The sequence below is a fragment of the Lynx rufus genome, unplaced genomic scaffold (genome assembly GCF_022079265.1).
Source record: "Lynx rufus isolate CCGP_SWC_20201006 ecotype Redwood Valley unplaced genomic scaffold, mLynRuf1.p SCAF_11, whole genome shotgun sequence".
Classification (NCBI taxonomy): domain Eukaryota; kingdom Metazoa; phylum Chordata; class Mammalia; order Carnivora; family Felidae; genus Lynx; species Lynx rufus.
In genome coordinates this window covers 52514890-52529331 of record NW_025814825.1, presented here as the reverse complement: position 1 = coordinate 52529331, position 14442 = coordinate 52514890, and the positions used below count along the sequence as shown (strand labels likewise).

The window sequence follows — 14442 nt, the reverse complement described above, 5'->3', positions numbered from 1 at the left end:
AAAGAGAGGGGGGGGGGCACCTGAGTGGCTCAGTCAGTTAAGCGTCAGACTCTTGATTTCCGATCGGATCATGATCTCACAGTTTGTGAGTTCAAACCGCTCATTGGGCTCTGTGCTGACAGTGTGGAGCCTGCTTAGAATATTCTCTCTCTCTCTATATATATATATATACACACACACACACATATATATATACATACACATGTATACATATATAGATGTGTGTATATATATATGTATGTATATGCATATATATAACACACATATATATACATATATAACACACACACACACACACATATATATATATATAAAACACGTATATATATATTCCTCCCCTGCTCAAAATAAAGTATATATATATGTATGTATATGTATGTATATGCATATATATAACACACATATATATACATATATAACACACACACACACACACACACATATATATATATATATAAAACACGTATATATATATTCCTCCCCTGCTCCTCTCTCTCAAAATAAATTTTAAAAATATGAAAGAAAAAAAGCAATCATCATCATCCCAGGGCAGTGGGAGAGACCTTTCAAAAGTGCAAATCCTTAGCATCTAGTATCTACGTGCCCTAAGCCCACAGAGGGATTCAGCAGGTCTGGGAGGGAACTGAGGCACCAGCACTGACGACACGCTCCTTACAGGCAACTCCGACCCAGGCCTTCTGACCAAAGAGCTCACTTTGACAAGTGCTGCTCTGGGCGTCTGGGCCGCAGACACGGGAGTGAGAGGCTGCGACTGTCCTCTCTAGGAAACCATTCTCGGAGGCCTCAAGGGTGGACGGTCCGAGGGAACGAGGCAAGGCCAGCGCGCACTACTGTCGTGTTTAACAAACACTTCAAGGTGCTCGGCTTCCCTCTGTGCCTTCTTGTATCTGACTTGCCTCTCACTCTGGTCGGGGTATCCCTGGACCGGGACAAACAGCCTGAGAAGAAGTCACTGGGGGTGCCTGGGGGCCGTAGGGCCCCCAGAGGTCCTGCTGTGCCCAGTGCGCGGGACACGGGCTTCTGGAGGGCACTGGAGGCACGGAGGCCTGTGACTGGGAAAGACTGCAGAGTCCGGGGCCCTCCCTGGCAACCGGAGTTGGTGGCTGTCAGCGGCTGGGACCAAGGACCCCGGCAGGACTTCAGTGGACGCCCGCTCAAGGGGCGGCAGACAACAGAGAGCAGAGTGGCAAGCGGCAAGTAAAGGTGCTCTTCTGTGAGTGTTTGTAAACGTGCGGGTGCGTGCACTTGCACGTGTATATAACACACGTATACAGATGCACCTGTGTATACAATACACGGACGTTTAAAATACTGATACACAGTATACGTGTGTATTCACGTGTACCTATATGCATACACACACACGTCAGCTGACTCGTAATGTGAGTAAAGCTGTGACCCTACCACATACATTTATAGGGTGTATATGAGCACGCAAACAGCTATTCATCCTTTCTAAAGCATTCTTAGTAACTGGGGGACACTTACTCTTTCTAGAAGACACAAACGAGGCTCCAAGACGTGTGGGGAGCCATCCCGGCTGCAGGGACAGAACTGGGAGAAAGACCCAGTGTTCTTCCCCCGCCCCCACCCCCACCCCTCACGCTCCTGACCCACCTCAACCTTCACTAGCCCTCTCTGTCCCAGGTAACGGACAACTCCACGCTACGGCGGCAAAGATACCGTAAGTCGGCGTGAGCTCCCACTGGAGACGCGGTTACGTAATAAGAGGAGCGGTCTCGAGAAGGGAATTCTCACTACCCACCGGACGCAGCTGGGGTTCCGGAAGCCAGACCGCAGCCCTCTCTCGGGCCAATCACGCCCTTCAAGGGAGCGATCTTGAGAGCAGCTGGCTCCATCCGAAGCACGGCGGTAATTGGATCATACGTACTTGAAAACCATGCTCTTCATGTTTGCCTTCACTTCCCGTGGGGACGAAAACGAATCCAAGGGGAATTCCAGACGAGGGACGGAACCGAACTGCAGTGCTCCCACTCTGACCTGCAGTAGGAGACAGAGGGCCCGGGGGGGAGGGTGCTGAGAGCGAGGTCAAGTCACAAACATTCCTAAGGGAAACGAAGGGACGAGAAAGGTTAATGACCCTGCCTCCTGCCCACGCAACAAATACCAGAGCCGGGGCTCCCTCCAGTGTCCCTCAGAGAAAGGCCCAAAGACCAGGAGGAGGGCCTGGAGAAAACCAAGTGCCTATGCGCGGCTCTGACAACCACCAACGGCACCTTCTTGCCCCACATTCTGGCCAGCCCTCCCGGCTGGGCTGCGAGCACCTTGAGGGTAGGGTCTCTGGTCACACTTCCAACGGCCTCCCAGGTACCGTTTTAAACAATCCCTCGTGAATCTACAAAAATGTAGAGAGACACAGATCCGGCCTGGGGCTAGTGAAAGAGAGCGGGGCCACTGCACTTCGTGCCCACGACCCTCACTAAGCCTCAGCGGCACTGCCGGCCTTCTCAGCAGCCAGCACGGACCTTGAGCAGAATGCTGCCGGCGAGAGCAGGGGAGCCGCGGAAGGCAAGCACGGCCGCCTGCACGGGCGGCTCACCCCCAACCGCAGCCACCACCCGCGCATCCTTGGTTGGGGCGGGTCAGTCCTTCCGGGCCTGCTCTTGCCAAGCGCGGGGAAGGCCGGCTCTCCACACCAGGGTCACGCCGGGGGGACAATCAGCATCTTAACCTGAGAGGACGTTCCCCCACGGCGGAAGGGGTCGGGGCCGCGGGTGACTCCAGACAGACGCCGCATCATCCGAATTCAGAGGCCACGTGAGAAGACCCAACGCCTTGCCAAACTGGAGAAGGGAAACTGAATCAAGTCACTTTCCGGGCCCTTTGGACCCTAGCTTGTCTTGAGCAGAAAAGGCTATAAACATTTGGGTTTCCTCTTGAAAGCCCAAGACCTGTACATAATCACGGGCTCTCCAAACCTGCATTCCCAGTCACTATCAACCAACCCCAATTCCGGCCAAGATTGCAAATAGGCCATGTGATTCATATTGAAGCGATGAGACCACTCTTTTACCCACTACTTGAATTCCTGCACCGCTGATCCCTTAACAGGCTTTGTGCTTTGGAGACCATCAAAGGGCTCGGCCCCACCAGCCCAGTGGCACCTGCTCCCGATGACCAGAGCCCAATGGACTTTGCTTCAACAGGAGGTTCTGAGGATGAGCATCTTCAGTAGGAAGAGATTTAGGTCTTGGGTGGGCATGTGTGGGAGAGGGACCCTGGAAAATGGGGCAGAAGAGAAGCTTGAGATTCTGAGGAACAACCCTTTCGAAATCTCCTTTGAGGTCAGCGTGTGATCAAGGTGGCATCTCCAGCTAGTGGGGAAAAGCTGGTCTAGTAAGTGACATTGAGACCACTGAACAGCCACCTACAAATGAGAAAAGGATCGATCACAAATGGATTCAAGATTTACACGTGAAAAAAGTGTAACCGTGGAAGTTCTACAAGAAACCTGGAAAGAATTTCTTCCTAACTTCCAAGTGGAAAACGACCTTACTTTGCCTTGAAACCCAGAAGCCATAAAGGGAAAGGGTGATAAATCTGGCCACATAAAGAAAACTTCTACAGGGCAAAACATACCACAACGCAGTAAAAAAATGCAGACAAACGGAAAAGTTGTTTGCAACTCAAGTCAGAGGCACGAGGTTAGTTTTCCCAATATGTAGGGAACTGATCTAGGAACTGATGCATAAAAGACCAACAATACAATAGAAAAACTGGCAAAGGGTATGAACAGATATCGCACAGGAAACACAAAGGGCTCTTTAATATGAGAAAAGATGCTTCACTGTACCACACTGAAATGTAGCAGAAATCTAAATGCAATGTTTGCAAGGGAAACTACCAAGTTCTCAAACACCGCTGGTAAGAATATAGGTGCTACAGCACCTATGGAGACCAATTTCTCAATATTTAGTGAAAATACGGTTGCATAGGGCTCCTGGGAATATATCTTACCGACATACTTCCATATGTGTGAAATGATGTATTTACAAGCTCACAGTATACATACATATGTAACAGTATACATATATGTATATAACAGTATATGTATATATATATATATATATATATAACAGTATACATATATATGTATTTTTTTAACATTTATTTTTTTTTGAAAGACAGAGAGACAGCACGAGCAGGGGAGGATCAGACAGAGAGGGAGACAGAATCCACAGCAGGCTCCAGGCTCTGAGGTGTCAGCCCAGACGCGGGGCTCGAACCCACGAACCATGAAATAAATCATGACCCGAGCGGAAGTCGGACGCTCCACCGACTGAGCCACCCAGGTGGCCTGGTATGTTTGTAATATCAAATGTCCATCAATAGGGGATTGGTTAATTAAACCTCAGTATATCCTCACAATGGAACATTAATAAGCCATAAAATATAATATATACCTGTATTAACGCCTATGTTACCTATCTACCTAGATACAAAAAGACTTCCAAGACAATATGAAGAAAAAAGGCAAGGGATAGAACAGCGTATACCACATGCATGGTAGGCTTCATACCGCTTGTGTTTGCGTGAGGGGATTCTGGAAGGATGCTTGAGAAAACAGGCAGGGAAACCGGGCAGATGGAAAACATGTGAGCAGGAGGGACACTAGGCATTGAATGTGTTCTCCTTGAACGCTGCGAAAGGGTTACTTAAAAAACAAGTCCCTTGAGACCAACAGCTGAGCATATTTGCTTGAATTAAACAGGAAGGACATAACTTCAAAACAAAACAAGATGGGAACAGCTTGAGTCAGTGGTTAAGGCATTTAATTTAATTGGCGGTTTGGGAGCAAAGGAGTTGCCTTTTATCTTCGGTTTACTGTGTGCTCCGAAGCAAGCCTGCCCACATTTCTCACCGCACCGTAATCACCCTGCTGCAATCACTGTATCAGAGCCAGGAAGTGAACTTCTTAGCTTCTAATTGTCGGGAGAAAGACTTCAGACACTTTCAATCCACCTCACCCCACAGAGCGCGCACAGAAAGCAACTTAATTTATAGCAACTTGAAAACTTAAGTTGCAGGGGCGCCTGGGTGGCTCAGTCGGTTAAGCGTCCGACTTCGGCTCAGGTCATGATCTCACGGTCCGTGAGTTCGAGCCCCGCGTCGGGCTCTGTGCTGACAGCTCAGAGCCTGGAGCCTGCTTCAGATTCTGTGTCTCCCTCTCTCTCTCTCTGACCCTCCCCTGCTCATGCTCTGTCTCTCTCTGTCTCAAAAATAAACAAACATTAAAAAAAGAAAGAAAGAAAACTTAAGTTGCAGAAAAGTAGAATAAGGTGCAAATCAAATCCCCCGAGGGTTCGATGTTGACGGTTCTCTCTCCACGAATAACTAATGAAACTTCATGGGGAATCCCTTCCTTTGAAAAGCAGGGCCCTGTGTGGAGGAGAGCAGAGACTCAGCAGCCCATGGTCCTGGCCCTCGGAGGACCCGCGATGGGTTGACCCAGTGGTTGCAACTTCTGGACTGCTCGTGCCCGGATGGAATGGTGTCTGTCACAGTGTCTCCAGACGGCCCTGCAAGGCTGCCTGTGGTCCAGGACAATGTGCTCCCCCTCTCAAAAGTACCTGCCATTCTGGAGAAAATCTGGCTTTCATTAAAAGCCACTTTTGCTCTTAAATCCCAGAGGTTTTTCTAGGATTAACCCAGGAATGTCATCTTGGAAAACCACTTCTTTCTGTAACCTGTTTGTAAGTAGTCTCTAGTTCAAGTTAAGTATCGCTTTTCAGACCAAAATGCCCTTGTTAAATTTTGATTTTTGAGTAGGTTCCCATGGTTCAAAATCCATCATGCATAAAAAAAAAAAAAAATCTGTATCGATGAGTCGCCCCGTGGAGGCACCCCATCGGTTCAGTTCCCACCCTCCCCCTCAACGGCACACCACTGCCCTCAGCCTCTTTACAAATCTCTCCAAGTACAAACCTACTCTATTTACCTCCCTTTATTTTTCATAAAAAGTAACACGCTATACATACCATTCGCACCTTACTTTTTACTCGCGTCTGTTTTGGTGCCCTTCCGTCTAAGAGACCTTCCCCATTCACTTTCTGCAGCTGCCCAGCGTGTCCTTTAGGAATGCGCCATATTGGATTTACCCGTCCCCTGTGAATGGGTATGTGGATTACCTGAAATCTTTCACGAACGTAAACAACACTGCAGGGAATCACTGTGTGTGTGCATTACTTTGCATTTGTGGGAGTATCTGTGGAATAAATCTCATGGAGTAGAATTCCTGGGTCAAAGGGTCCAGGCCGTTGTCATTCCGACAGATGCTGTCAGATGCCCTTGCGAGAGGCTGCGCCGGGTTACGCTCCCACCATCAGTGCGCGCACCCGTTTCTACGGATCTGCCAATGGGGCATGTCACCGAACCGCATTTTTGCTAAGCCAGTAAGTGAAAATGGTATTTCAGCGGGGCATTTGCTGTTACCGTGAGTGAGGCGGGGCGCCTTTTCCTATGCCTAAGCGCTGTCTGTGTTCGTTGCCCATTTCTCCGTCGGGTTGTCCCAAGATGCCCCTTTTAGCAGCAAGAGCCGTGGCCAGTGCACCCTGCTGCTATTTCAGAGCTGTTCTCCGGAGCCAGGGAGGACCAGGAATGAAGAAACTGGCTGGATTCACTCAGGCAGGAGTAGTTCCTCGCAAGTGAACAGAGAGGGTACTGCACTTCCTATTGAGACGCTCGTCTTCTGAGGCATAGCTTTTGTCTGCCAGCACGCTGTCCCTTTCCCACTGTTCTACAGACACCTCTCTCGCGAGTGGGAAGCCAACGAGGCGAATCAGCACGTGACTCACAGGGGGCCAGAGAATCTCTCCCCTCTGACTACTGGGATCGGTCAAGGGATTGTTACGTGATCCACGCCTGCCCGATGGGAGCCATCCCGCCAGGTGTCCAGGGAAAGAAAACCACCTTCTTTTTACTGGGTTCCCTATCTTGAAGGACAAGGTAGGGCGAGTCCGCCACATAAGGAAAGCTTGCTTGGGAAGGAAGCCAACCAAGGAACACAAAATTCTACCATGCCTAGAACGAGGAGCCACCCCCTCCCCCTTGGTCTTCCTGTTCCACTAGCGGGTACATGTGCCCTTCTGCTTAGAAATGGATCTGGGTCACTTGCTACCAAAGATGTCAAAATACAGAGATGACGAGACCTGCACTCACCCTCTCGGGACCGATGTCCAGAGCGTCGCAGACCGTGACGGCAAAGTGTTTGGACCTTTCAAAGCTCCCCTTCCCGACACTGTAGGAGCCATCTATCAGAAACAGGACGTCCACAGCAGCTGAGCACTGTATCACTGGGGGGGGTGGGGGAGAGGGGGACATGATGTGTGACAACTGGCTTCCCCGCCATCTGGTCCCAAGAGGGTCTCACTCCTCTGGAGCAGGAAGTCTGCTCCCCCGCCCAGGCCTCGCCCACCAGCACGAAGCCCACAGACTTCGTAATAACTGGAAATGTCTAATTCAACAACACTAACTGAGCCATAGGAGGGGAGGGCCCGCTGGGCCAGCGAGGGATACTGAAGAGCCTCGGCCCCGGCCCTGGGGGGCCACAACCTAGTTCAGACCCTGGCACATGAGGTCACATTACCCCAGAGTTCAAGTGAGAACAGCACTGACTGTGTCTTTCCTGTACACCACCCATCCACTGCCTCCAACGCTTCACATGTGCTAACTTATTTAATTCTTATAACCACCCTAAGATAGATTGCTATTTTTTCTACTTAACGGTTTAACTGAGGCACTATTCACAAACCATTCAATTCACCCGCTGAAAGTTTACATACAATCCAGTGGCTTTTAGTATATTCACAGATACGTCCCATCGTTGCCACAGTCGAATTTAGCACCTTTTCCATCACCTCAAAAAAGAAACCCCGTGGCCTCTAGCTCCAGCTCCCTAGCTCCACACCCCACCCCTAAACAGTTGCGCGGTTTTTACTCCCAGTGGAGAGATGAGGAGAGAAAGGCACAGGACGATTCGGTAACTTCCCGAAGGCCAAAGTGCCAGCAAGTGAGGGGGCTGGGAAGCAAACGCAGGCCGTCTAGCTTGCAGAGGCCGCATCCCTCCACCTCAGCTCGAGGATGCAGGACAGTGGCGGTCAGAGAAGCACCGGCGAGAAGGCGCCACCCAGAAGGCGGCGACTGCGGGGGACTTCACCAGAGAGGGAGGGAAGGGGCATTCAGGGCCTCTGGGAGTGGGCTGGTGGGGCGTGAGCACGTGGAGCGAATGCTGGAAAGGGCGGAAGAGGAAGGAACATGGCGGGAGGTGAGGTTGCTGGGGGGATGGTGGTCACGCGGGACTTCCAGGCAAGACCAAGGAATTCAGCCACAAGGATTAACCGAGGGTGTTCACCCCCGTGGGAGACCTGCTCAGGCCTGTTTGGGGAAAATGGCCCTGGCTACAGCGTGAAAGGAAGACGGGAATGGGACAGGAGCGTTCTAGAATAACATAGTTTCCCTTGGGTCCATCACGCAGAGGATGAAATGGGGGGCCTGGAGGGTTGAATGACACAAAGGCTTACTTTTGCTGGCGGCTGAAATCTTCCCAATGGTCTCCCTGCTTACGTGGACTTCCTGAAGAGGATGAGATGGGCGTACTAGGAAAGAAGACACCAGAAAGAGCCATTACGGGGAGGAGTCTTAGAGTCCACATACGTGACCAGAAATGAGAGGTAATAAGAGAGAAAACTGGAATGTGGAGGAATTCAATGATGTTGTATCTCAAAAAATTACCAGAGGGACAACATAAAGAAACCCCTCCAAATACTCCAATCAGGAACCTTTGTATTTAAATTTGGGTATCCCGAAGACAAAAATTAAAAATGTACATAGAGGGGGATACAGAGAGCCCATGAATCTGATGAGTTTTGCCCCTTGGTTAGGTATAATAACTGGGTGCCCCTCTGGGGCACAACGCCTTGCCATAAAAATTAACCCTGGATATAAACACACAATTCACAGAAGAAATACAATTCGATTTGTGGACAAGCACAAGGGAAAATGTTTAAACAGGTGACGAAATGTTTTAACCCAAATAATGAGATACCCGTTCAACAGTGAAATTTAAATGATCAGCCTCTAAATTTAAATGTAACTGGGGAAAGACCCAATCAGGAAAAACTCTTCCAGGGGTGGCCCTGGAAACTGGTCCAACCCTTTTAGAAAACAATTTGGCCAAATGAATGAAGAGTCGTCAACCTGCTTACAGCCTTTGCCCCTATGGTATCGCACCTGGGAAGGGATCCAAAGGAAAACCACTTTTAGACAAGGGAAAAGGTACATCAAGGCTCTCCTTTCACGGTTGTGATGGAGAGGAAGGCTGGAGAGAACAGATATCCATAGGGACAGGGCTGGGAGTAAATAAACTCTGATAAATTTGTTCAGTGCAATTCACATGAAAAAGAGCCAAGAAGTTTTGGGGTAGGAAGTTCATGAATACATCTTTCGTTCTTTTATACGATATCTAGTAAAATTGGAACGATGGTATATAAGCAATCAATAGCGATTTAAAACAAACTTTGGGGCGCCTGGGTGGCTCAGTCGGTTAAACGTCCAACTCTTGATTTCAGCTCAGGTCATGACCTCACGGTATGGGAGTTCGAGCCCCATGTCAGGCTCTGCGTTGACAGCATGGAGCCTGCTTGGGATTTTCTCTCTCTCTAACGTAGTTCCTAGCTCTCCCCACCTAACCTTCCAGCAGAGGGTCTCTGCTCACCTGACACGACACGCCCGTCCCTCAATCTCTACTCACAAGGAGGCTGGTTCCTCCTCAGTCAAGAGCCGTCACGCAAGTACCTCTGATGAGGCCTAGGACAGTTTTGCCACCAGGAGCGGAAACAAGACAAACTACAAAGACAGTCTTGTTGACAGAGCTCTGGCCAAAATCTTGCCAACTCACTGCCCCCTTCCCCATAACGCATTGTTGCTCCCATCGGCCCAGCTCCCCTGGAAGCCCCCCACCCCCAAGGGCGGGAACATTCCCATCCGTCTTCCACAAAGCCTAGCCCGGCTCTCTGCACACGGTGGGTTCGCACTAAGGTTTCCCGAGTAAGTATGAATTACTGCCAAGGGCCCGGAAGCCAAGGAACCTCCAAGGCCCTACAAAGAACCGAAAAATACTATTCCTTTGTAAAAGTCTCACCAGCAAATTCTCCAGCTGGAGACAGGCCAGCAGCCTCCCCCTGAGGGGAAGGAGGAAGAGCCCTGCGACCAGAGACTGGTCACTACAGAGGTCACTCAGCCGATGTGTCTTTCTGTACCGTGTGCTCAGCTGTCACGGCAGGTGCCAGGCATCAAGTGAGCCCTCCTCGTGCCTCGGGTGACCTCCCCATTGCTCCCCTGGGACGTCACCTCGGGACTCTGTGCAGAGTCTCCCCCTGGAACAGGGAGCCGACGAATGTGTGACTGTGGCTTCCCGTTCGGACCAAAGCGGCCCGGCCTCTGCCGGCCACCCGCCCGGGCTCCAGAACTTTAATCTCCAGCCAAGGAGCGGGCAGGATTGAGAATCACTGGTCCCGTCAAACCCCTTCACCTTTCAGATAAGACAGCCGAGGCTTACAGAGATGATTCCTGTGCGTTCCGCTCCCCCAGAGGAGCCCAGAGCGGTGTGGCCGGCCCAGGAGTCAAGAGACGGGCGTTTGTCCCTGGGCAACGGCTGTGTGACCCCGGGCAAGTCACGAGGATCATGGGGCCTCCCCCACCTCGTCTGTACAACCCGGGGAAGGTCAGATCGAGTTCTCTGTCAACTGGACAGGGCCACAGGAAGCGCAGCTCTGCAATGAGCTAGAGCTGAAGCTGGACCCTGAACCTCCACGGACCTCATTCCCGCCCTGAACCCAAACGCATCTCATTGCTGCCCAGTCCCTCGACCTTGAAGCCACTAGTTACACCGAAAACCCACGTGGCTTGGAGAAGGGGGGCTGGGGGAGCCGAGCAACCACCCGCCTTCTTCCAGCCTCTCTTACCGCCCCAGACCCCGGGCCAACAGGTGGCTCGTGCCAGCAATCAACACACACCCCAAAACACAGGCATGGGGGGGACTGCCAGACAGAATCTCAGAGGCCACGAGGGGATCCTGAGCTAGACTCGGATGGCTGGACACCCTGCCCGTTTGTCCTTACTTGAAGGACAAGTAAGACGTTCTGACACCTTTCTACCATCTCTTAGTAACGAGGCTAGAACTTGGAGGGACAAAGTGGGAAGTAAAAATGAAGTTGATTTGCTCCGTCATTCACTCCTGAATCCACTTCTGGGGCACCTGTATGTGCCAAGCCCGGTGCTGGGCATCCAGATGACACAGTGGTAAATAAACAACACACAGAACCTCTCTCTGATGGAGCAGATCTCTGGTACAGAAGGTGGGCTCTAAGGTTTTAAAAATTCACCCGGAAGTAAACTGGTCTCGGTGTTCCGTGCTACAGAGCAGACGTACCCACGGCTACAGGTTTTCCAGGGGGAACAGACCGGATCTGGGGGCCCCGGAGGAATTGTGCCGGGTGCTGAAAGATGAGTAGGAGTTTGCCAGGGTGGCAGTGCTTGGTGAGGGGGTGATCTAGCCAGAGGGGCCACTATCACTGAGTGCGCGTAGGCAGGGAGGGAGCAAGGGTGCTGGGCAGGATTGGAAGGACTATGGCGAGGAGGGAGAGGGTACAAGAGGGGACTGGAAGTGGCATGCGGTCAGATCAAGCAGGGTCTCTGAAGAGCAATGGGGTATCATTGAGAAGTTTTAGGCAGACTGGGGCACCTGGGTAGCTCAGTCGCTTGAGCATCCGACTTTGATCTCGCGGTTCAGGAGTTCAAGCCCCACGTCAGGCTCTGTGCCGGCAGCTCAGAGCCTGGAGCCTGCTTCAGATTCTGTGTCTCCCTCTCTCTCTGCCCCTCCCCTGCTCATGCTCTGTGTCTCTCTCACTCAAAAATAAATAAATTTTTAAAAAGTTGTTTGTTTGTTTGTTTAATTTTAGGCAGAGAGAAGGCAGGGAGGAGTGGAGAGGGGTCCAGGCAGTCAGATTTGCATCGGCTGGAGCAGAACCAGGTGGACCCAGGGTGACCGCACAGAGGCTGGGCTGCTTTGGTTGGAACAGTGGTCCAAGCACAAGATGATAGGGCTCATGCTAGGCAGGTGGCCGTGGAGTGGACAGACTCAGTTGCCTTCGAGAGACCTCCCGAAGTTAAAATTGACAGGATATGAGGCAGATCAAACCCCTCCACACCTCACCCCTGACCAAAAAGCTTACCTCCAGAAAGCAGGAAAATGAAGATGGCCTCCAGCAACGGGAAGGAAGGCATGTTGATGTAACTATGGGGCAGGGTAAGAAAAAGGTATCAGCAATTAGCTCTGTGCACCCCCCAAGTCATCCTGAAACAAGACGACAGCTGCTCAGTCTTTTCCAGGTACAACTATGACCTTGAGGCTCTTCCTCGCCACGGTGACTGTATTCGTCCAAAAAAAAGACCCAAATTCCCTCAAAAGTCACGTGAGACTACTCCAATGACTTTGCTTTCAAAGGACAGGCTAGCATCTTCTCCAGACACCTGCCCCCAACCCCCCCCACCCCCACCCAGCTCCTTCACAGACTCCAGGAAGGCATGCTCTGCCCACGGAGAAGAGTCCCGGGTCCCAGCTTGGCCTGGCCCCTGTCCCGCCACGTGACCTTGAGTAAAGTCCCCTCCATCTCATTGCCCCCATTTCTCATGACGAGTTAGACTCAGAGACTCAAGATAGGATTTCCAACGTCCTAATGTCCTGAAGCCTTCTAGCAAGATCACAACGTCTACACTTCCTACTCCATAAAAAGTAACATGGCTGAAGAAGTCACAAAAGGGTTTTTCAAAAAATGCCTAGTAATGCTTAGAGTACAGGTAACATTCGGTTCCATGGGGCTTGACAACGATCTTTAAGGGAGGAAAGGGTGGGAAGTGAGAGCTTTTAATAAGAATGATAGACTATAACTCTGCTGCTATAAAAGCACATACATGAGGTATACTTCTGGTTTTAGCTGTGGGGCCCAAGAAATGGATCCTTATCCTTTTTAACCACAAAGATATGATGTAAAATCTACAGAGTCTTACATTTTAGCCACTGTACTGAAAGGGATCATACAGAATGAAATTTAGACTCCCCTCCACCCCCAGTATAATTTAGCGGGCAAAAATCTAAGAATATCTGAACAATAAGCTCCAGAAATTCTGTTTTCTTGCCTTTTGGGATCCAATACAACCAAGGTCTCACCCTACGGTTTCTCCGCATCAAACCTGCCTATTAAAAAAAAAGACATGAAAGAGTGGGGCCACACGTAGGCCTTCCCGAAGTTTCCTCCTGTTAAACAAACAGTCCTGGACTCTCACTCAGGAGACCATTCCAAACAGAAAATCCCAGGCAGAGATACAGGAAGGGAAGCACGGCAGGGTCCCCCCGGGTTCTAGAGAAAACAGCGGAGGGAGAGGTGGCCGGTCACCGTGTGCGGTACGCAGGGGTGCACCCGAGGGTGGAGAAACTCATTTCCACCTGGTGCACCCAACTCAGAACGTCCCTGTGACCTCTTGGGCAAACACGCTCTCCCGCGTCTAAGAACGTGGAGAACAAGGCAGGAGCACCAAGTTTTTGTGTATGTATCTTGGGTCCTCGGACATCCACATCTCCACTGGCAGATGTCAGTTCTCCAAAACGCATGGCGGAAGCTTCCCGGTTATGTTTAGCTGCTCACCAAAATGCCCGTAACTTAACGCACGCTACAATGAATTCTCCTGTCAGACGCACTCCACTGTCTCTACTGGGGCATTACAAACACATCCCCTTGGGACGCTTGGTCGGTTAAGCATCTGACTCTTGGTTTTGGCTCAGGTGACGATCTCGTGGCTCGTGAGTTTGAGCCCCGCGCTGGGCTCTGTGCTGACAGCTCAGGGCCTGGAGCCTGCTTCGGATTCTGTGTCTCCCTCTCTCTCTGCCCCTCCCCTGCCCACACTCTCTCCAAAATAAACATTAAAAAAAAAAGAAAAAGACACATCTCCCAGCTGCGGCACCAAAACGACTTGACTTGACTGTCAGAGGAGTTTGAGCGGGCCGAGAGCAAGGGCTGCCTTGAAAACTGAAGCTCCCCAAGAAAGATAATTTTTCATATTTAAGTTTAAATGTAACCCAACTCATGTTCCTATAGGTGCTACTGCCGGACCTTACTTGGAACTGTAGGGAATTTGAACAAACAGCAGGGACTGCTTCAGGGGACAGCACCTACGGCTCAGGTCTGCGTTCCTACTCTTGGAGAGCAGACTCCAGGGAACAAGAGGGACACAACTTGTGAAAGGGGAAACTCACAGTGAATGAGCCGGACACACCTGAGAGATGAAGGAAGGGGTCACAGAAGCTCAGAAGCGGGGAGGGTGGGGGGTCCCAGACAGTCGCACAGT

General features: G+C 50.8%; 1 protein-coding gene across 1 annotated transcript in view; it reads right to left on the bottom strand.

Moving 5' to 3' along the window:
• Positions 1 to 12324, bottom strand: part of VWA2 (von Willebrand factor A domain containing 2) — a 35402-nt gene extending 23078 nt beyond the window's left edge. The window contains exons 1-4 of the mRNA XM_047072716.1: positions 12273 to 12324; positions 8562 to 8636; positions 7201 to 7334; positions 1913 to 2022 (exon numbers count right to left, since the gene is read on the bottom strand). Coding sequence (XP_046928672.1) covers positions 1913 to 2022; positions 7201 to 7334; positions 8562 to 8636; positions 12273 to 12324 — 371 coding nt within the window. The remainder of the gene's footprint in view (positions 1 to 1912; positions 2023 to 7200; positions 7335 to 8561; positions 8637 to 12272) is intronic.
• Positions 12325 to 14442: the final 2118 nt, after the last annotated feature.